Source organism: Erpetoichthys calabaricus, chromosome 7 (assembly GCF_900747795.2).
Source record: "Erpetoichthys calabaricus chromosome 7, fErpCal1.3, whole genome shotgun sequence".
Lineage (NCBI taxonomy): Eukaryota > Metazoa > Chordata > Cladistia > Polypteriformes > Polypteridae > Erpetoichthys > Erpetoichthys calabaricus.
In genome coordinates this window covers 189,922,563-189,943,805 of record NC_041400.2, presented here as the reverse complement: position 1 = coordinate 189,943,805, position 21,243 = coordinate 189,922,563, and the positions used below count along the sequence as shown (strand labels likewise).

The 21,243-nt window shown below is 42.9% G+C and overlaps 1 protein-coding gene across 1 annotated transcript in view; it reads left to right on the top strand.

The window, feature by feature from the left end:
* The window catches only part of cntln (centlein, centrosomal protein), a 515,615-nt gene that overhangs the window by 467,934 nt on the left and 26,438 nt on the right, over positions 1 to 21,243 (top strand). Inside the window, exon 26 of the mRNA XM_028805853.2 lies at positions 14,158 to 14,235. Coding sequence (XP_028661686.1) covers positions 14,158 to 14,235 — 78 coding nt within the window. The remainder of the gene's footprint in view (positions 1 to 14,157; positions 14,236 to 21,243) is intronic.

The window sequence follows — 21,243 nt, the reverse complement described above, 5'->3', positions numbered from 1 at the left end:
GTCAGCATCAGAGGCGAAGCCTCTTTACGTTGCGCCATGGCGTGTGGTTCATTTATGTGACAGCATGTTGATCAGGGTAATTACATTCATGACATTCGTAGTCTGAATCACAATCTGATTGTATGGGTGGTTACCTACCAGGTAACGCTTGTGGTTGGTCTGCCATTCGGCAAACATCCGCCACAGTGCCCTCTTCAGTTGCGAGAAGCAGATCATAGAACGTTGCATAGTTTACTGTCAAATAATGCAAAGAGTACGCGACACGTGTTTCGCCCTAATTCTGGGCTCATCAGGCGTACACACTCACTGCATCCCTTCTCAGGGATCAAACCTCGGACGTCACCATCATTTATATGTATGTATCCCGCAGGGGTGCTAGCTCCCTTATTGGAATAAGTTCTTTTGTAACTGCGGCATGTTACATAACCCAGAAATATATAGATATAATATAAAAAGGTGATACCCCTCCCTTAGTGATATGGTGGTAAGAAATCACATAAGAGAAATAACTTTGCTTTCTTTAATGACGGATTACTTTAATGACAAGACCTTCGGGAGTGGGGGCCCGATGTATAGAGTCTGCCATTTTCGTTGCTGCGTTGGAAGGATTTTCTGGATCAGATGACTGTATCTCCCATCCGTCTGTCGGCTTCAAAGGTGTGCCGGGCAATGTTCCAAGGCTTTATACTCTTTCTTCATGTGCAGGCCCCCACTTAGGTGAATCATGCCATTCCAAACAAGGCAAAGAGAGGATACAATTTCATGCTGAGTTTGACACACAGAAATATACAAACCCCATTTCGCAGTTGTCCCTGTCTTGTCTTCTAATGCTTGCCTAGCACTTCTTATATGGTGAACTCCTGTGTGCTAAATCTGGCTTTGTGTTAGCTGTACATGTGAGTCAAAAGAAAAGTAGATTTATAAAATATTTGTACAGAGCCCAGTGACATATTAAAAATATTTACTTATTACAATATATATATATATATGGGTTATATGGGGCGGCACGGTGGCGCAGTGGTAGCGCTGCTGCCTCGCAGTTAGGAGACCCGTGTTTGCTTCCCGGGTCCACCCTGCGTGGCGTTTGCATGTTCTCCCCGTGTCTGCGTGGGTTTCCTCCGGGCGCTCCGGTTTCCTCCCACAGTCCAAAGACATGCAGGTTAGGTGGATTGGTGATTCTAAATTGGCCTTAGTGTGTGCTTGGTGTGTGGGTGTGTTTGTGTGTGTCCCTGCGGTGGGTTGGCACCCTGCCCGGGATTGGTTCCCTGCCTTGTGCCCTGTGTTGGCTGGGATTGGCTCCAGCAGACCCCCGTGACCCTGTGTTCGGATTCAGCGGGTTGGAAAATGGATGGATGGGTTATATGTATATATAGTGTAAGAAAAGGAGCTATATTGCGCCCAACCTGATACAGATTGACATGGGAAGCACGTATAAAATAAATTAACTGTTTTTATTTTTCTTCTGCTGGAGGGCACGTCTTCCCCGTAATCCCTCCAGCCACAACACAGTCCCAAACAGTAGCACACCAGTAAAGCAAAAAGCACTTCTCTCTCTTCCACCACCACTCCTCCTCCTCAGCAAGCTTTGTTCTCCTCCACCCAACTGTGGACCATAATAATAATAATAATAATTCATTACATTTATATAGCGCTTTTCTCAGTACTCAAAGCGCTATCCACACAGGGAGGAACCGGGAAGCGAACCCACAATCTTCCACAGTCTCCTTACTGCAAAGCAGCAGCACTACCACTGCGCCACCTGTGAGATGACCATGAGTGGTGGTCACTGGCTCCCTTTTATCAGGCACCCGGAAGTGCTCCAGGTCGTTGTTTGCCGACATCCGGCTGCACTTCGGGTAAGGCGAAACCAGTGCCCAAAAGGGGCCAGCCGCTCCTGCTGCAGCACCCCCTGGCGGCGCTGGCGGAACCTCACAGAGCTGCACAGAACTCCAACCTCCATGAAGCCCTGGGGGAGTCCGAGGCACCACTGCAACCCAGGGAAGGTGCCATCTAGCATCCAGGGGGAGATACTGGGCTTCCCACCATTGTCTCCCTGGCAGATGTGGTGAAGTGGGCATCCCAGCCAGGCATGGGCCCTGGCCATCCGTCACAATAGGTTAAATATATATATATAGGTTCAAGTAATTTCCTGTTCAACTAGGGCTCCGTCCTTAATACTGAGGTTTTTATTTAAAAGTAGTGTTTTTAAACAAAAATAATCGCCATCCACACTATCTCTTTCACATTGTGTACCAACATGTCACCGTCTACACTAAAATGACTTGACACGTATAAGATGTGGACGCTCTCGTATGCTGAGCCATGTGTAAATCGGCAGAAAGAAGGACGGTAACTCTGTCAGCCGCAGGATTTTTTGCAAAACTAGTGACCAATAAATTATTTTCCCTTTGCATATTTATGCAATGTTCAAACTGTACAAAATAAAATTTAAATGTATACAGATGAGCAATACAACAAGAACTATGGATAGAAACTGTACTATGTATTTTATGTAATTTTCTTCTATGATGGCTGACCAATCAGAAAATGAGCTGTTCTAATGAGTAGGGTCCAATCACGGAAAGGCTTGCTAATAAGCACAGGCAAATCAGAGCGCCATTGGAGTCTGCGTTTTTACATGTCTACGTTTTCTCCTGTTTGCACTGCAAAGTGAGCCGGCATTGTCAGAAGTACACGGCTCTGGACAGTGTTTTAAAGCAGGGTCGTCTTAACGGCATCATAGGCCTCCGAGAAAGTAGTGTGCAAAACAGAACCATACATAGGCATCAGAAACTCCGTGGGCCTCCGGCCAGTGCCCATTGTGCCCATACGATAAGACGGCCCTGTTTTAAAGTCTTCATTTTCGGAGCCTGCTGTTGGCTCGCCTCTCTGAGGGGGTTGAATTCTTCTTCTAGTATGTTTTGTTTTATATATATATATATATATTCACGGCATTCGTAGTCTGTGTCACAATCTGATTGTATGGGTGGTTACCTACCAGGTAACGCTTGTGGTTGGCCAGCAATCTGCTAACATCCGCCACGGTGCCCTCAGTTTGTGAGGAGCAGATCATAGAATGGTTGAAATAGTTTACTGTCAAATACATGCAAAGAGTACACGACACATGTTTCGCCCTCATTCTAGGCTCATCAGGTGTACACACTCCACTGCACTCCCTCTCGGGAATCGAACCTCAGACGTCAGCGCCAGAGGCGATGCCCCTAACGTTGCGCCACGCCGTGTGGTTCGTTTATTTGACAGCATGTAGATCGGGGTACTTACATTCACGGCATTCGTAGTCTGTGTCACAATCTGATTGTATGGGTGGTTACCTACCAGGTAACGCTTGTGGTTGGCCAGCAATCTGCTAACATCATATATATATATATATATATATATATATATATATATATATATATATATATACAGTATATATATATATATATATATATATATATATATATATATATATATATATATATATATATATATATATATATATATATATATATATATTGTGGCAAAGGCACTATATAGGCGCCAACCCGACACAACAGGCACAGGTGAAAATAAACAAAAAGATTTTATTTTTTTTTCCGCTGAGGGATCACGTCTTTCCCGTGTCCCTCAGCTACAGTACAGTCCCAAAACACACCAAACGAAAACACCAACACACTCTTCTTCCTCCACTCCTCCCAGACAGCTTTGTCCTCCTCCTCCTCCTCCTCCTCCTGGCTCTGGCGCCCTGAGTAGTGGCCGCAGGCTCCTTTTATAGCCCTCCCGGAAGTGCTTCAGGTGATAATTGACCTAATTAGGCTGTACTTCCAGGTGTGGCTGCATTCCATCCCACAGAGGCTCATTAAGCCATGCAGCTCCTCCGGGTGGTGGCCATGGAGCCCACGCCTGTGGCCCTGATGTAATCCAGGAGGGGTGCAGCCACACTTTCTGGGGGATGTAGTGTGCATCCAATGGCTGCTCCCCCAGACCCAGTGTCAAAGGGGGGGGGGGATCCCCAGCCATCTGCTACATTATATATATATACATATATATATATATATATATATATATATATATATATATATATATTCCCTTTAACCCTCCCTTTAACCCTAACCCTATATATATATATATATATAGTGAGTCAACCTGGATCACAGACAGACACAGGACACCCAAGTCCAAAATCACACGTGTTTATTTCTGTTTTTCTACTCACAACACAGTTAACCAAAATAGCCACAAAAACTCTGCCCTTTTCTTTCCTTTCCTTTCCTTCTCCTCTGCCACCCTCACTCCTCCATTCACAAGCTCCGTCCTCTGCCTCCCAATTCCGGCTTCCCGAATGGAGTGATGTGGCCCCTTTTATGTTGCACCTGGATGTGCCTCAGGTGCGCCCTGATGAACTTCCTGCAGCACTTCCTAGTGTGGCAGAAGTGGTGTATGGGCACCCAGAAGCACTCCAGGTGCATTTGGTTCCTCTTCCATCCAAGGATCCGGGATCGTCCAGGCGCCCCCTGGCAGTAGCCACGGACCCCAACAGGGTTGAGTTTCCAAGCGCCAAATCCGTGGCTCTGATGTAATCCAGGAGGACTGCCCTCTTGTGCCCCAGGGAAGATATTGCCCCTCTCCTGGTCCTTCACTTCTCCAGGTGTCCCGGTGGGGCAAGGTCCCCGGTTGTCTGCCACTATATATATATATTAGTATAGTATAGTATAGGTAGTGTGGATGACAGGAAAAAACCAGAGACTAATTCAGGTCAAGGTCTCAAAGGCTAAAGTCTACCTGGCAGGCAGCAATTCTGCACAGGACACCAGTCAATTGCAACAAAAATCTTTTTTTTTTCTCCACTATAAGAAAAAAGAAGATCTAAAACCCTTAAAGAAAGCTAAGCAGCTGAAACTTTTTATATTTAGCATTGAGATTACCTTTACTTCTTTTCATTGTGTTTGTTTTTTTATGTGCTTTTTTTATTGATTTAGTGAATCTGAACCCTTCATTGTAAATGTTTCAGTTTATTTATCCACAAACAAATGCTTTGTCTGTCTTCCTTTTTGTTGATTTGTTTCTCAGAAGGTGTTATAAACTGTGAGAGATAACGGCAGTGTGAGATCCAAAAGCCAACAGCCAGTCTCTCCTGGATCTACACTTGTTTACAGGCCGCAGGTCTCTGAAGGATTATTAATCAATCAATGCACTAGTTAGCCGCATTAAATCAAGGATCAGGTTTGATGGTTATATTTCAAGGACATTGTTAGATCACAGAAATAATTGTTTGTTCAATGGCATCTTAACACACGTTTCTGGAAAGTGCAAGAACCACCAGAGCAGCCTTTCTACTAAATCCTAGTCCGCAGCAAAGGTATGAAGTAGAGGTCTGCGGGTATTGATTTTTCTGTTCCAATCCCAGCCACCAAAATTTCATCCCATTTCTAGTCGCCTTATAACTCATCCCCATAAGGTTCCATTTTGCACCTAACAGTATTTCTGTTTTCCCCTTTAAAAGGCACTGGCATCGGGAACAGAGCCTAAGCGGATTCTTTAACTCTTTGAGGGCTGAATATTTTTTTCCAAAAAACTGTTTTCTGAAAAGTACACAAAACAATGGTTTCACCCATAAATCAACATGAATCGTCTGGTGCTACGTGTTATGGCTGCTGCTGACGTAAGTTTGGCCTCTCTGGAGGCAGTGGCTCAGTGGGGGCACCTGGATGGCCAGCAGGAATGCATGGTGGGCTGCCTTGCCTGTCTTCGCACAGGTGGGCAGTGGCAGCAGTCAATTAGTTTGATGGTTTGTACCTCTTGTCATCATAAGTGGTGGTCCTCCCAGGTGAGCGCTGCCATAGGCGTATCAGCTACACAAACGAGTTCAACACCACAATCATCTGGGGACTGATGAGCTGTTTCTGGTACCTCACTTTTCGTATTCGATATCCATCTCCTGATCACTTGCATCAAATTCCAAGTCCGACAAGTCAGAGTCTGATTCAGCGATAATATGTAAAACGTCCATGGTGTATTTAGTCTCTTGCCAGATGTCGATGCCATTTTAGAGGTTGTTTGCTCTTTGCTTGGTTCAAATCAACAAAGCTATTTAACTTTCCTTCTAGCAAAGAGAGTCAAACTTAAATGCAAGAGCGAGTTTTGTCGCAGTTTGCAGCTAATTACCGTGCTCTACCCCTGAATTTCGACAAAAGTCGACATCAGCCCTGAAAAGAGTTAAACAGCAGAATCTGTGAGGGGGGTGGGGGGGGAATCACAAAGTTCAAAGTAAGTCTTTCACAGTTGATCTATTAATATCGTTTTCAAAAAATAACCAACAGGTGACCAGATGTCCTCTCCCCCAAGACAATGTCCTCTTCTTGAGAGTCAAAACAGGTTGATATTTATAGAATCCCTAAAAATTGTCATCTTGATTATTACTTCCATCCATCCATCCATTTTCCAACCCGCTGAATCTGAACACAGGGTCACGGGGGTCTGCTGGAGCCAATCCCAGCCAACACAGGGCACAAGGCAGGAACCAATCCCGGGCAGGGTGCCAACCCACCGCAGTGATTATTACTTACTATGCATTAACAAAGAGCAGACTTATGGATGATTTTCTCCAATCCATGTGTGACTTGTATGTGCTTTGAACCTGCAGTCAGTGTAAGCCACAAGCGGCGCAGGGTTTGTTTAAAGAAAAGCTCACATGGCAGTGTCACTCGAGTGAAGTGACAGCAAAGAGGGCTAGCTAGAGTCAGATTAGCATTCAGCACCAACTTATAAAAGCAAAAGGTGCCCAAAACAAACAAAAGTGAACATCCACAGACAAATAATAAATAAATAAATAAATAAATAAAGTACCACCCATGTTTTCAACCAGGAAGTCAAATGTACGATCAGTAGAGCTGGCGTGTGCGGCTTAAAGCTCATCTTCACTCTGAAAAACACAAAACCCCTGGTAAGGGAGAGTGACACAGTGTTTGGTGAGACATATTTATATTATACTAGGGTGCTCTATCCCCTGCCCGCTTTGCTCGCCAACCCCTTAGCCTACACTACGTGCTATGGTTCTGCTGTTCGCGTATGGGGATGCGGATGTACAATTTAAACAGATTTTTATTTTCATGGGAATTGTTACATATGCATCAATGCAATGTATAACTGCCCGTGATTGAATTTCATTTCTTTCTCTCCATTAAATAAAAAAACTTTTCGAATGTTTGGCTCAGACATTTATTAATTGTATTTGCTAACGCTATTCTAATGGGAAACTGTTAACGTTTTAATACGAATGGCATATCAAGATCTCCTTACTCCTGTTGTGCAGTGTTATCTGCGGAAGATGTACTACATTACCTTTCTTGGATACATCCTTTTTTCTGCGGTAATTTGTGCATTGTAAGACCGGACGTTGTTAACAGTTGTAGTTATTCTTCGGGATATCGTAAGTTGATGTTTTCATCTTCCACACCATCACCACCAACTGTTTCAGCATAGTCTATTGATACGCATTTAACCAATTTGCCGTGTAACCGTTCATCATTTTTGGACGCATTTAACCAATTTGATGTGTAACCGATCGACATTTTTGGTGTTAATTCGTTTGACTTCATCGTTTCTCGGTGCTAGGATTGCGCATGTACTCATTTTTTCTGTTGATAACCCTTTGAGATGAAATTCTTCAATAAGATATAGACATAATACATCTTCTTTAATTGGGAACTTAAAGTGAGGAAAACATTAAAATGTATGAGAGCTGAGAGCGCAGGAAGTGTGTCTGACAAAAGCCTTCACACGAATGAGAGTTGAGAGGACCGTGGTCTTGTTTGAAAATGTTTGAGAGGAGGGTGGGACTTGAAAAAATCTCAAGGCAAAAGTCTTGTTGGGTCGAAGGATTTTTTTATATAATAGAGAGATTTATATTTCAAAATGTTCCTTTATAACTAAACATTTTTAAGCCAAGATTTCTTCTAAGTTACGATGTGTGTAGCTTTCGTCAGTTCTTCTTCAGATGTTAAGACATACAGTATGAGGGTACAGTGAAATGTTTAGTTATAGAAGCTCAAGAGAGTATGTAAGTATTATATATATTTTTTTAATATATAATACTTTTTTTTAAGTATTATAAAAAAAACAACCTAAACACACATAAGAACATCTGTCTTGGGTAATAAAAGAGCTGCTGCCATCTGATAACAGGCTTGTCGGTGGCAGTAAGATGTGGTCAGACCTGCCCAGATGTGCCACAGTTTTTCAGGCTTTCACATTTGAATAGAGCAAGTCCAGCTTGTCCTCAAATGGGACGTGATAATAGACATTTGTTCATTCAGATGTTCCCCCATTGAAGTCGTATACAGTATGGTAGAATGTTTAAGATGATTAAACTGCTTGCAGTTACTTCATTTCTCACATCCCTACGTGCACACATTTTATTGCCGAGCTCTTCTCTCCACTGAGTCATGCCCATTCTTTTCACATAGGGCTTTGTGCCAATCATTCCCTTTTTATTGTCTTTCTATCTTCATCAGGGACATTGGATACCCAGAAAACAGTTTCCTCCCTCACCTGTATTGCACAGTTGCTGTGAAATGTTACAATATTTGGATTTGTTATTAAAGTTTGATCACTGACCTACTTACGCAGATGGCTATCAGAAACAAATGGTGCATTTCTGAGGGAAGCACTCAGTTTCAACTAACAGGTTTGAGACATAAAGCGGAAGTGAACCCAGGGTAACATCAGCTTCTGTCTTCTCGTATTTTAATGAGATGAAGTGCACATTTCATTTAATTCTGTATCTGACCTATTGTTCCCTTATGACTTCATTGTTTATTGATGTTAATAACCTGCTACTCAAGTTTTTACACTCAATATCAACACAATCATCAGTTATGGGCCCCCCTTCTGCCTCCAGAGCAGCATGAATTTTTGAGCCACGAATTCAACAAGATGCTGGAAACACATTTCTTAGGGATGCTGACTCAATACTATCACATACAGTAGTTCCTGCAGATTTTTCAGCCACAAATTCATGACTCTTCCCAAAGGCGGTCTACTGCGTTGAGCTCTGGGTGTGTGTAGACCCTTTGGAGTAAACTGAAGTTACTGTCATGTTGTGGAACCAGTTTAAGGTGATGTGTGCTTTGTAACGTTTGACGTAAATTGGAAATATATAAAAGAAAGAAAATGTGTCCTCGAATAGGACCTCTTTGAGTATTTAAATATTCAATCAACCCAACGAGCCAGGCAGGAGGAAGCTTGTTCATTGTGTCATTAGTTTCTTTCCATGAAGAGAGATACACTGTGTAAGGAATGGTTCTAGAACAAAGACAGAGGCACTTATTTATAGACTTTTTATCGATTTTACATAATAGTGCTGAATTAATGCTTACATATCATCAGACATTTACTCTGATTGGTTCATTAGCTTACACACCCATCTGACATTTATTCTGATTGGTTAAAAGACATGAGATGTTTTCAGCAGACAGCATAGCAAGTCAATCTTCCACTACATTTTTGTCCTTCTCAATCATTTCTTGAGATCAGCCTCTTACCCTTCTTTTATGAAATTTCTGTGTATGTGACAACTGCCAAGTCTTACTGTGTACATGACATAAGCTGGTGGTTTAAGGAACCTTTTAGGACATTTTATGGGCGGCACAGTGGCGCAGTGGGTAGCGCTGCTGCCTCGCAGTTGGGAGACCTGGGAACCCGGGTCCCTGCGTGGAGTTTGCATGTTCTCCCCCGTGTCTGCGTGGGTTTCCTCTGGGCGCTCTGGTTTCCTCCCACAGTCCAAAGACATGCAGGTTAGGTGGATTGGCGATTCTAAGTTGGCCCTAGTGTGTGCTTGGTGTGTGGGTGTGTTTGTGTGTGCCTGCGGTGGGTTGGCACCCTGCCCAGGATTGGTTCCTGCCTTGTGCCCTGTGTTGGCTGGGATTGACTCCGGCAGACCCCCGTGACCCTGTGTTCGGATTCAGCGGGTTGGAAAATGGATGGATGGTTGGATGGAGGACATTTTATCTCTTTGTTGCTCACCCACCCTTCATGTGGTTTCCTCATATGCTTACTTAACTCTTTATACTGCTTACACATTAACTACATTACCCTTAAATAACTGCATTGCCTCTTAATCGCCTTTATTTTCTCTCGCACATGGTGCATGACCTGTTTGAAACGCATAGACATTGGCAACAAAGAGATGGACAGTGGCCTGAGTACTGAAATGATTGCCATTAAGAGGCCTAATGTATGTTCTCACCTCATTGTAATACCAGGAGCCACCAGTCAACAACAACATTTATTTATATAGCACATTTTCATTCAAATAATGTAGCTCAAAGTGCTTACATGATGAAGAAAATAAAAATAAAAGACAAAGTAAGAATTAAAATAAGACAACATTAATTAACATAGAATAAGAGTAAGGTCCGATGGTCAGGGAGGACAGAAAAAACAAAAAAAAACTCCAGACGGCTGGAGAGAAAAAAATAAAATCTGCAGGGGTACCAGGCCATGAGACCGCCCAGCCCCCTCTAGGCATTCTACCTAACATAAATGAAATAGTCCTCTTTGTATTTAGGGTTCTCATCATCATCATCAGTCTGCACCATTAGCAGAAGGCAGCATGGATTGGTAAATGGAACTGTTACCATCCACAGGATTCATTAAACCAGAAAATGCTGCTGTTGTAACCAGACCTGTGGAGTTACATAAAAGCTTCGACAATTCCTAGTATCACTGACACAGAGTTCTCAGTTTATGGTAACGCCAACTCTGACTCCTCACTTTATGGTATCATTGACTCCAACTTCTCTCTTTCTAATTAGACTAATACATTTACTGTGTTGATTGAAAGTATACAAGGGATTTTATCATTGCCAAGTACATCTTCTAACACTTTTGGCTGAAAAGGCCACAAGTGTCTTTTTAAACATAATGCTCTTGCAGGTGCATTCTTTTCAGAAGCAGTAAAAGTTCCTATTTTTTAATTTACATACATTTTCACCGTCATCTTCTACAATGCACTGACAATAGGTAGTGTTTCTCAACAGTTGTGTGTTCAAAAACTGCCAACTTTGTTAAAACTCTTGTTTACTATTGTGAATTTGTATATTGGGATTAAACTACCATACATTTGCAAAATGTAAATTGAACGTATTCTAATAAGAAAATGTTTCATTGGATTAGTATACATGAATTTGGAAATTTTAACACCGTACACTGAAATTAACAGTTAGTCGTTATTGATATATTTTTACTAACTCCATTCCTGGTTGTAACCTATCTGCTTTAACTCTTTAAGGGCTGATGTCGACTTTTGTCAAAATTTAGGAGTAGAGGACGGTAATCAGCTGTACACTGCAACAAAACTCACCCTTACGTTTTAATAATAATAATTAATAATAATTCATTACATTTATATTGCTCTTTTCTCAGTATTCGCTATCCACACAGGGAGGAACCGGGAAGCGAACCCACAATCTTCTACAGTCTCCTTACTGCAAAGCAGCAGCACTACTACTGCGCCACCTGTGAGGACAAGTGAGAGAGTTTTAGTTCGACTCTCTTTGCTAGAAGGAAGGTGGCATAGCTTTGTTGATTTAACCTCGATTCCCTATGCTTGCATGAGTAGCGAAGAGCAAACAACCTCTAAAATGGCACCGACACTAAAGCGAATGTGCAAAGCAAAATACTCCATACTCCATTTTACGTAATTTCATTGAATAGGACTCTGACTTGTCGGAATCCGAGTTTTATGCAAGTGGTCTAGAGATGGATATCAAAAACAAAAGTGAGGTGTCAGCATCATCTGTTTGGTCCCTAGCTGATCGTAGTGCTGAACACTTTTGTGAAGCTGATGCACCTACAAAAATGTTTGCCTGGTTGAACCACTTCTTATGATGTCAAGAAGTACAAACCATATTGCATCACATTGCAACCACTGCCACCACCCGCCTGCTGTGCTAAGACTGCCAGGCAACTGGCCCACTGTGCATTCCTGCTGACCATTGAGGTGCCCCCACACAGCCAATGCCACCAAAGAAATGCTGAACATGCACCAACAGAAGCCACAGCACATAGCAACAGACGTTTTATGTTGACGTATGCATGATTGCTTTGTGTGCTTTTCAGAAAACTGAATTTTTCAGTTTTTTGGAAAAAAAATATTCAGCCCTCAAAGAGTTAAGGTTCTTGTGGGGAAAAAAAAATGAAGAGCTGTTAAGTAATTTGGGATTTTGAGGCCTTGAACAGGTTTGTCCATTCTTTTCTGAGGTTTTTCATTACCTCTGTGTTTCTACCCATGGTTCTGCTGCTCGCTAGATGTTTTCCTGTCTCTGTAAACCTTGTTGACTGTTGTTTGTGAAAATCCCAGGATGGCACCTGGAACCACCATGTCTGGCAACAACAATCGTACATATTTATGGTTGAATGATAAATGAACCTCTTGGCCATGTCTGAGCAGTGTGTTTGTTGGCTAGTAGTCGCTATTGGAGAGCAGGCTGTTTCCACTAATAAGCATAAGAAGCTAGTTAACAGCGGTCCTTTTGACGGAGTGTGATGCACCCTTTACTTCCGATGCATATTTTGCAGTTCATATTTCCAAAACCATAGCTGCCAATTCTTTCAAACTTACATCGACTCCGACACTATCGTCGTAAAACTGAACGACAGAGAGCACACACGACACCCGCGACATGTCGTTTACATCTACCACTCGTTCATTGATGCTGTCGAATGCCAATGCATAATCTGATGCTACAGTTTACTTTTAAAGCGTGTGATGTGCTCTCTGTGCACGTGACACGCATTTCTATGTCTAATTTGTTTTTTTCAGGAGACTTTTCAAATGTTCATCGTAAACAGAAGCCAGCTGTCTGTCAGCCCAGGTTAACAAGAACACCTCTGATCTTTGCAGTTCTAAATCCCCGCCCCTACTTTGAGCCCCGCCTTCATGAGGCATTGGATTGGTTCAGAAATGAGAGCCATCTAATTGTTCCCACCCACTTTTAAGCACAGTTCACTCCTGGTTGTCTTCAGTGAGACAATTGTGTTGGTGACACACGTATCTCACAAAGGCCGTGTACTAAATCTGCATCAGTACAGCAGTGGGCACGAGACGTGCCTTTCTTAACGTGGTTATGTCGACATTTTGGTACATTTCTGTAGCATGTAATAATATTTTTGTTTTTAAAAAAAATTCAAAGTTTTTGGCTCATTTTTCCGGGGGGTAATCTTAACGCTAAGGGCTTTAAGTGGAGTTGTTAATGGCTAACCTGTGCTAATTTGGGCTTAGTGAAGCACATAGGCTTTCTTTGTATTGATGCTCGTTTGATTTTGCATTATTCACTGTGTACCACACTGTGTTTGTTTTTTTTTATTATTGTTATTTTTATACTGTATTTTGTATTCCTTTGAGTCTTTTATTGTCAATCACAGTGGTACAAAGAAGTTGATTTGAGTTTGTAGCGTGCGGCTGGGACACCTTCACGCAGGGAGGACTGGGGGAGCAAGCGTGGCCAGAGCGTTACCTCCCCTGGGATGCTAGATGGCAACCTCCCCTGGTTGCAGTGGTGCCTCAGACTCCCGCAGGGCTTCATGGGAGTTGGGAGTGTGGTGTAGCCCTGTTGGGATTCGTAGACGCCACCAGGGGGTGCTGCAGCAGGAGCTGCTGAGCCCTTATGGGCAGCTCTTCCACCACACCACCACAGAACAGCTGCCAGAAACGAGTAATCAAATACCTGGAGCACTTCCGGGCACGTTATAAAAGGAGCCAGCACACTACTCGGGGAGCCAGAGTCGGGAGGAGGAGCGACGAAGTTTGACCCGAGGAGTAAAGGAGAAGGAACAGAGTGAAGAAAGAGACTTGTGGTATTGTGCTGTGCTTGTGCATGAACTGTGTCATACTTGTGGGGAACGGGGAAGGTGTTTTCCACAAGGGAAAAGAAAAAATAAACCTGGTGTGCCTTGAACTCGTGTCCCACACGTGTCTGTGTCAGGTTCAGCTGGCGGGCCACAAGTTATAGACACTTCTTCTTCAAAAAAGTGCATTTTAATTTCATGAATTTATCTGTGATGTGAAGTGTGCACACGTTGTCTCTGCTCAGATTTCTTTAGCCTGCTCTCCCCTTGTTTGTAACATGAAAATCTTTTTGCCTTTCATGTGTGTAGGAGACTAGTGAAAGTGCAGCAGCGAGAAGAAAACAACAAGAATGGATGGATAATGTGGCGAGGATCCTCGAAGGACAGGTACGGCGTTTAATTGCTTTTTTCTTTTTCTCATTTACCCTGTGCATTACCAAATCAGTGCTACAGATTAATTCACAAATCCCATAGGCACGCAGTCCTCGGAGAATAAAATATGTGATTGTCATTAGCGTCGCGGCACGTGTATATGTGTGTAAACATACGAGTGCCGCTGATTTGTCTCTTGAAGAAGAACCTTTAGTAAGCCTCTGCTTGTTTTACCCATCAAAAAATAATAATAATAATAACAAGGCACCCATAACAAATACTTGAAACGGATATGTTATGAAATCCATTTGAAAAGCCACTAGCTGACAATAAGCAGATAAATATATTTGTTTACTTACTAAGTCCTCCATTTATTTATATGAGTTATGCTCTTACTCTGTAATTTTTTATTTTTTCAAATGCAGTATTTGAAACCTGAATTGCCGAGCGCTTGGAGAACAAACCGACTCTCCGTATTTAGTGATTAGAGACATGTTTGATATCGAAAGAATAAATAAGAATGCTATTGTATTTTTTATTGGGGATGGGAATACTGCAACTCTTTGTTATGTGAAGGCCTGGCACGCGGCATTTCTACACAGGACACCTGAGGAGTGCTTCACAGATTTTGGTGACCTTTATCCACAGACCTGTTTCCTGTCAATTCATGTTTTCCTTGCAGCCGGACAGCTGTTAGCTGCACCGCCGTCCTGTATTCTGTGCAATATTTTCTACTGAGACCAAGAGCTGCTTGTTAGTGGGAACTAAATATTGATTTGGCATCCTGTCGATGCAGAAAGAATGAAAAAATGTCCACTAGAGACCCCCTCAAACATATTCTTATCGACATTTTCTGGGCAGAGTGGAAAGCTGCTCAGTGGATGACAAGGCTGAGACTAACTCTAATCCCAGAGGAGTCCATTGAGACTGCCGCTGTGACCTGTGTGATACTTTTTCTTTTCTTTCAAGTATTTTTTTTTCTTTTCTTAATAAACTCGGCGTCTGTGGGGACGGTGCCCCTCTTGTATGTGATCAAGGGCAGTTTATTGGCAGGTGAGATTCTGCTTCTCTGTGTGTAGCAGTACCAAACTCCTCTCTGCCTTGAAGGGGAGCGTCTGAATGGAGTTTCTGCTTCACACTGCATGTTTCTTTATAGGCGTTCAGTGACGGCAGACATTAATTCAAGTTGCACTGGTGTTTTGTTTCTTTTTATTTCAAAGATTAAAATCACCCTCTTTGTCAGGAGTGCAAGACTTTGGCATTTTTAGTGTATGTGTGGAACTTTCTAAAAGTGGGCATAAACCTTGGAGAGGTTTGACATCAGCATTTAGAAAGCTACTTTTCAGTTTCAAAGTATGCAGTCTACCCCGTGTGTCATCATTTTAACAGCTGTCTGCTGCAGAAAGTTTTTATAGTGGAGGAGATGATAACATACAAACAATAAAGGTCTGTGTTCATTGCAGAAAATATTTAGGTAAGGAAGAGTTTTGAGTAGTCGTTACAACTGGATTCCTAAATGAATGTCCTTCATTCGGGCCGACTAGGGGAGCCTCTCCATGTGAGCAGCCGACTAACCTCTGGTTAGTCTTAGGGTCAGTTTATACTTGTCGAACTGAACGCTTCTGCGCATGCATCATTGGTGCCACGTGTTCCCAGCGTCATCGTAACGCATCCTCTGAGCACATCACCAAAAATTGGCTCAATGCATGCGCGAGTGCAGTACAAGCAAAAATTTGGGTGGCGCATTGCAGCTCCCAGCAGGGTCAGTGTGCAGGCTTTGATGTTTAATGAATGGCCTGGAGTCATCGTTACAACTGGATTCCAAAATGGATGTCCTTCATTTGGGCCGACTAGAGGATCCTCTCCGCATGAGCAGCAAGGCCCTCTGGTTAGTCTTAGGGCCGGTGTATATTTGCCGTTCGGAACATTTCTGCGCATGCATCATTGGTGCCACGTGTTCCCAGCGTCGTCATAACGCATCCTCTGAGCACATTATCAAAATTTGCCTCAATGCGTGTGCGAGTGCAGTACCAGCAAAAATTTGGGTGGTGCATTGCAGCTCCCAACAGGATCATTGTGCGGGCGTCGATGTTTAATGAATGGTTCAATACGGTGAAGCAAATCATCAGAGTTAAATGCTGAAGTACAGAAATATTTGTGGTGCTTCTCTTCATCCATCTCTCGAATAGGCAATGCAAGCGTCAGTGTGCACGCAGTGTGTTCAAGTTGGAACATAACGTTAGAATCTGTGTTTACTATCAACATGTGACAGCAAACCGCTGTGCCGATTCTACATGTTTGAATAGTTCAATGCGGTGAAGCAAATCATCAAAGGTAAATGCTGACGTATTGGAGTATTCGTGGTGCTTCTCTTCATCCATCTCTCGAATAGGCAATGCAAGCGTCAGTGTGCACGCAATGTGTTCAATTTGGAACAGGACGTCAGAGTTTATGTTTACTATCAACATGTGACAGCAAACCGCTTTGCCGATTCTACATGTTTGAATGGTTCAATACAGTGAAGCAAATCATCAGAGTTAAATGCTGAAGTACATTTGTGGTGCTTCTCTTCATCCACCTCTCGAATAGGCAATGCAAGCGTCAGTGTGCACACAGTGTGTTCAAGTTGGAACATAACGTTAGAATCTGTGTTTACTATCAACATGTGACAGCAAACCGCTGTGCCGATTCTACATGTTTGAATGGTTCAATGCTGTGAAGCAAATCATCAGAGTTAAATGCTGAAGTACAGAAGTATTTGTGGTGCTTCTCTTCATCCATCTCTCGAATAGGCAATGCAAGCATCAGTGTGCACGCAGTGTGTTCATTTTGGAACGTGACATCAGAGTCTGTGTTTACTATCAACATGTGACAGCAAACCGCTGTGCCGATTCTACATGTTTGAATGGTTCAATGCGGTGAAGCAAATCATCAAAGGTAAATGCTGACGTATTGGAGTATTCATGGTGCTTCTCTTCATCCATCTCTCGAATAGGCAATGAGCAAGCGTCAGTGTGCACGCAATGTGTTCAATTTGGAACATGACGTCAGAGTTTATGTTTACTATCAACATGTGACAGCAAACCGCTTTGCCATTTCTACATGTTTGAATGGTTCAATGCGGTGAAGCAAATCATCAGAGTTAAATGCTGAAGTACAGAAGTATTTGTGGTGCTTCTCTTCATCCATCTCTCGAATAGGCAATGCGCAAGCGTCAGTGTGCACGCAGTGTGTTCATTTTGGAACGTGACATCAGAGTCTGTGTTTACTATTAACATGTGACAGCAAACCACTTTGTCGATTCTACATGCTTGAATGGTTCAATGTGGTGGAGGAAAATGCCAACATACAAATGTATTTGTGGTGCTTTTCTTTTCAAGCGTCGCTTATTCCCCACCGTAATGACACAATACATTTAAAGGTCTCACACATCATCGCTTGTTGCGCTGTTTTCGTCTTTTTTTTTTTTTTTGCACCTTTGCAACAGCATCAGAATGCAAAGAATTCTTATCATAACAACACTGTGAAACCGGATGCTGTTTTCTCACCGTGATGATTTTCCTTCAGTTCGTGTTCACATCAAACACCAGAATGGGGAGACTGATGTGAACACAGCGATTTCTACCACGTCAAGTCATGATTGTTGGTGCCAGACAGGCTGGTCTGGGTGTTTCGGCAACTGCTGGTCACCTGGGATTTTTCTTGCATAACAGTCTGTAGAGTTTACTGAGGATGGTACAAAAAAACATCCAGTGAGTGGAAGTTCTGCAGATTGCAACCCCTTCTTGATGAGAGAAGTCAGAGAAGAAAGAGCAGACTGAGCTGCCACAGTAACCGTTCTGTACAACTGTGGCGAGCAGAAAAGCTCAGAATCGACAACACGTTGAGGCAGATGGGCTACAACAGCAGAAGACCACCTCAGGTTCCATTCCTGTCAGCCAAGAACAGAAAGCTGAGGCTGCAGTGGGCACAGGCTCATCAAAACTGGACTGTTGAAAACTGGAAAAACGTTGCCTGGTCTGATGAATCTCGATTTCTGCTGGGGCACATGGATGGTGGGGTCAGAGTTTGGTGCCAACAGCTTGAATCTGTGTACCCAACCTGTCTTGTGTCAACAGCTCACACTGGTGGTGGTTGGTGTTATGGTGTGAGGAATGTTCTCTTGGCACACCAGAGCGACTTATCCAGAGCGACTTACAACAGTGTTTGTTAGTTTTTTCGCATACCCCTTGGGGTCAGAGCGCAGGGTCAGCCATTGTACAGCGCCCCCTGGAGCAATTACAGGTTAAGGGCCTTGCTCAAGGGCCCAGCAGAGTAGGATCTCTTTTGGCAGTGACAGGGATTCGAACCGGCAACCTTCGGGATACCAGCGCAGATCCTTAGCCTCAGAGCCACCACTCCGCCTACCAATATAATTAATACCAATCAATCATCAATTGAATGGCACAATCTGTTTGAGCATTGCTGCTGACCTTGTGCATCCATTCATGGGCACAATTTAGCTATCTTCTAATGGTTGCTTCTGACCTTGTGCATCCATTCATGGGCACAATTTAGCTATCTTCTAATGGTTGCTTTCAGCATGCACCATGTCACAGAGCAGATTGGTTTCATGAACATGACAAGGAGTTCAGTGTTCTTCAGTGGCCTTCCCGGTCACCCGATCTGAATCCAGTGGAACTCCTGTGGGATGTGGTAGATTAACAGGAGATGAATGTGCAGCTGCCAGGCCTGCAGAAATTGTGTGATATGGTCACGTCAACGTGGGCCACAATATTAAAGAAGTGTTTCCAATATTTTGTGTAATTCATGCCACGATGAACTGGGGCCGTTTTGACAGTAAAGGAGGCCCCACCCGATATTAGGATAGTGGTCCTGCTGCTCAGTGAGGGTGTAATTAACGAGAAATTCCATTATCATGAAGAGCTGTACGAAAAATGTTTTATTCCCAAAGACCATAAGAAAAACGTATCTAGTTTATGTGAAAAAAATCAACAATAGAAATGATAAAGTAAAAAGCTTAAGGATCCATCATGTAGATCTAACCAGTTTACACTCAACAGAAGCGAAACTCTTAACATCACGAGGCGGAAACAAATGTGATATCTGACGACACCTTTGAATCTCACTTTTAAATTTTAGTTGCTCACCCTGTCATAGAAAGCGTTTTTTCTTAACAGTTCAGATTGTTGAATACGGCAGATGAGGACAATTACAAAGTCATGGCCACAAAGGGGCGTACCAACACCCCAAACCCCAGACACAACTGCACCAGGACAGTCCCGTGTTCAACCAAAGGTTATTTTTATTGGCAAGCAGGTACCTCAGTCAATCCTTTGATTTTCTCCTCCACTCTGCTCCTCTCCCGACTCCGAGTGTAAAGGTCAAGTGGAGGGCTGTCTCTTACAGCCCGACCTGAGAGTGGTTCTGATGTACAATCCGCTGTCCCCAGGTCAGATAAGACCACAACGGTTCTTGTGACGTCAATATCTGATGGCTCCCATTGGTGGACCCCAACAGGGCAGCCTCATGGGATCAAACTGCAGCTAAGCAGACAGGGTACTGCCACCCAGAGTACCGGTTTTGAGGGGGGGTTAGGGGCAGTCACCCACTACCCTGTCTTTCCAGAACCCCAGAGCCCATCCAGAGTGTGTGTCCTTCTGTGCCCCAGTGTAGCTGCTGCTACAATGTCCTTCCATACACGTACTGGCATGGCAACTTCCTCGCAGACCGTCCCGTTATCAAGGCCTCTTGGCTGGACAAGGGAGCAGGGTCTACCCCAACTAGTATGCAGTTACATCCCTCACATGGTGAAATGGTTTGGGGTGGGGGGGAACTACCTCAGTGGGGGCACGGTCTAACTTTGCTTAACGGTCAATCCTGAGCTGACTTGACAGTATCTTACAAGAAAATGAAAAAGGAGTTTCCGTTTATTATATTAATTAATTAAGCTGACAGGTTCATGCAAATCGATTTACAAACTGTTCCCACATTCTTACAGAGTGTGGTTTGAGCTGGCGTTGTGACTGTGCACATTATTCTCATGCCTTAACCAGAAATCCAGAGTGAATTTTGATGCCTAAGCCGTGAACAATTGATGTAGCAGCGTGGCGATGTTTAATCTGAGCCTGGCTTCTTTTTACATCATTAAATAAGAGTTTGAGTTTGTAAATACCCAGAAAACGGTCATTTAAATGTTTTCAATTGATGTCCTCTATTAGCATTTAACTGTTTTGCTTTGTATCTTATACACACATTAATGAAAGATCACCACCTGAAGTCATTTTTCAGTGTACTGTAGAGAGGCCTTCTAAGAACTTGGGGTGTAAATTCGCGGAGTTGTAGCCCAAGGCTGATTTTTATTGACTAGCTGTAGTGCTCTGGTTGCTCATGAATCCTGCATTTGACAAGGAGTTCTAATGTTATTCTCTGGGTTAGGGTTTTTTTTAGTTCCCTGAATATAATCCTTGTTTAAATATAGATAAAGAGAGCGGCACTTCAGTGTTTAAACGTTTTTCTTTGTCCATAATTTAGCTTACCATTTAAATAAAGTGTGATGAAAATGTTTAGGTCACAACGAGTTTAAGGTTGATTAGGTCAGAATTATATTTTCAGCTGCTCTATGAATATAGATTTCACACGACCTTTTTTTTTTTTTACATTTTTAATATTAGCACTTTGATGGGCTCCAGCCCCTCGTGATCCTAACTAGGAGATTGAGTGCTTTTCAGATTGTTATGTTATGTTATATGAGCGCTTTATATAAAATAAATGACATGCAATGAATAAGTGAAGAAAAGTCAATGTCTCTAGTAAAATATGACAGTTTAACAAAAAGAACTGAAGTAAGTATTGTGTATAAAAACAGAATTAATATCACCCAATCTGATTTGTGGTTTTCTCTCACCGCCCAAAGATTTGCAGGTTAGGTGACTTGGTGACGCTAAATTGGCCCTAATGATGATGATAATAATAATTCTTTACATTTATATGGTGCTTTTCTTACTACTCAACTGTTCTGTT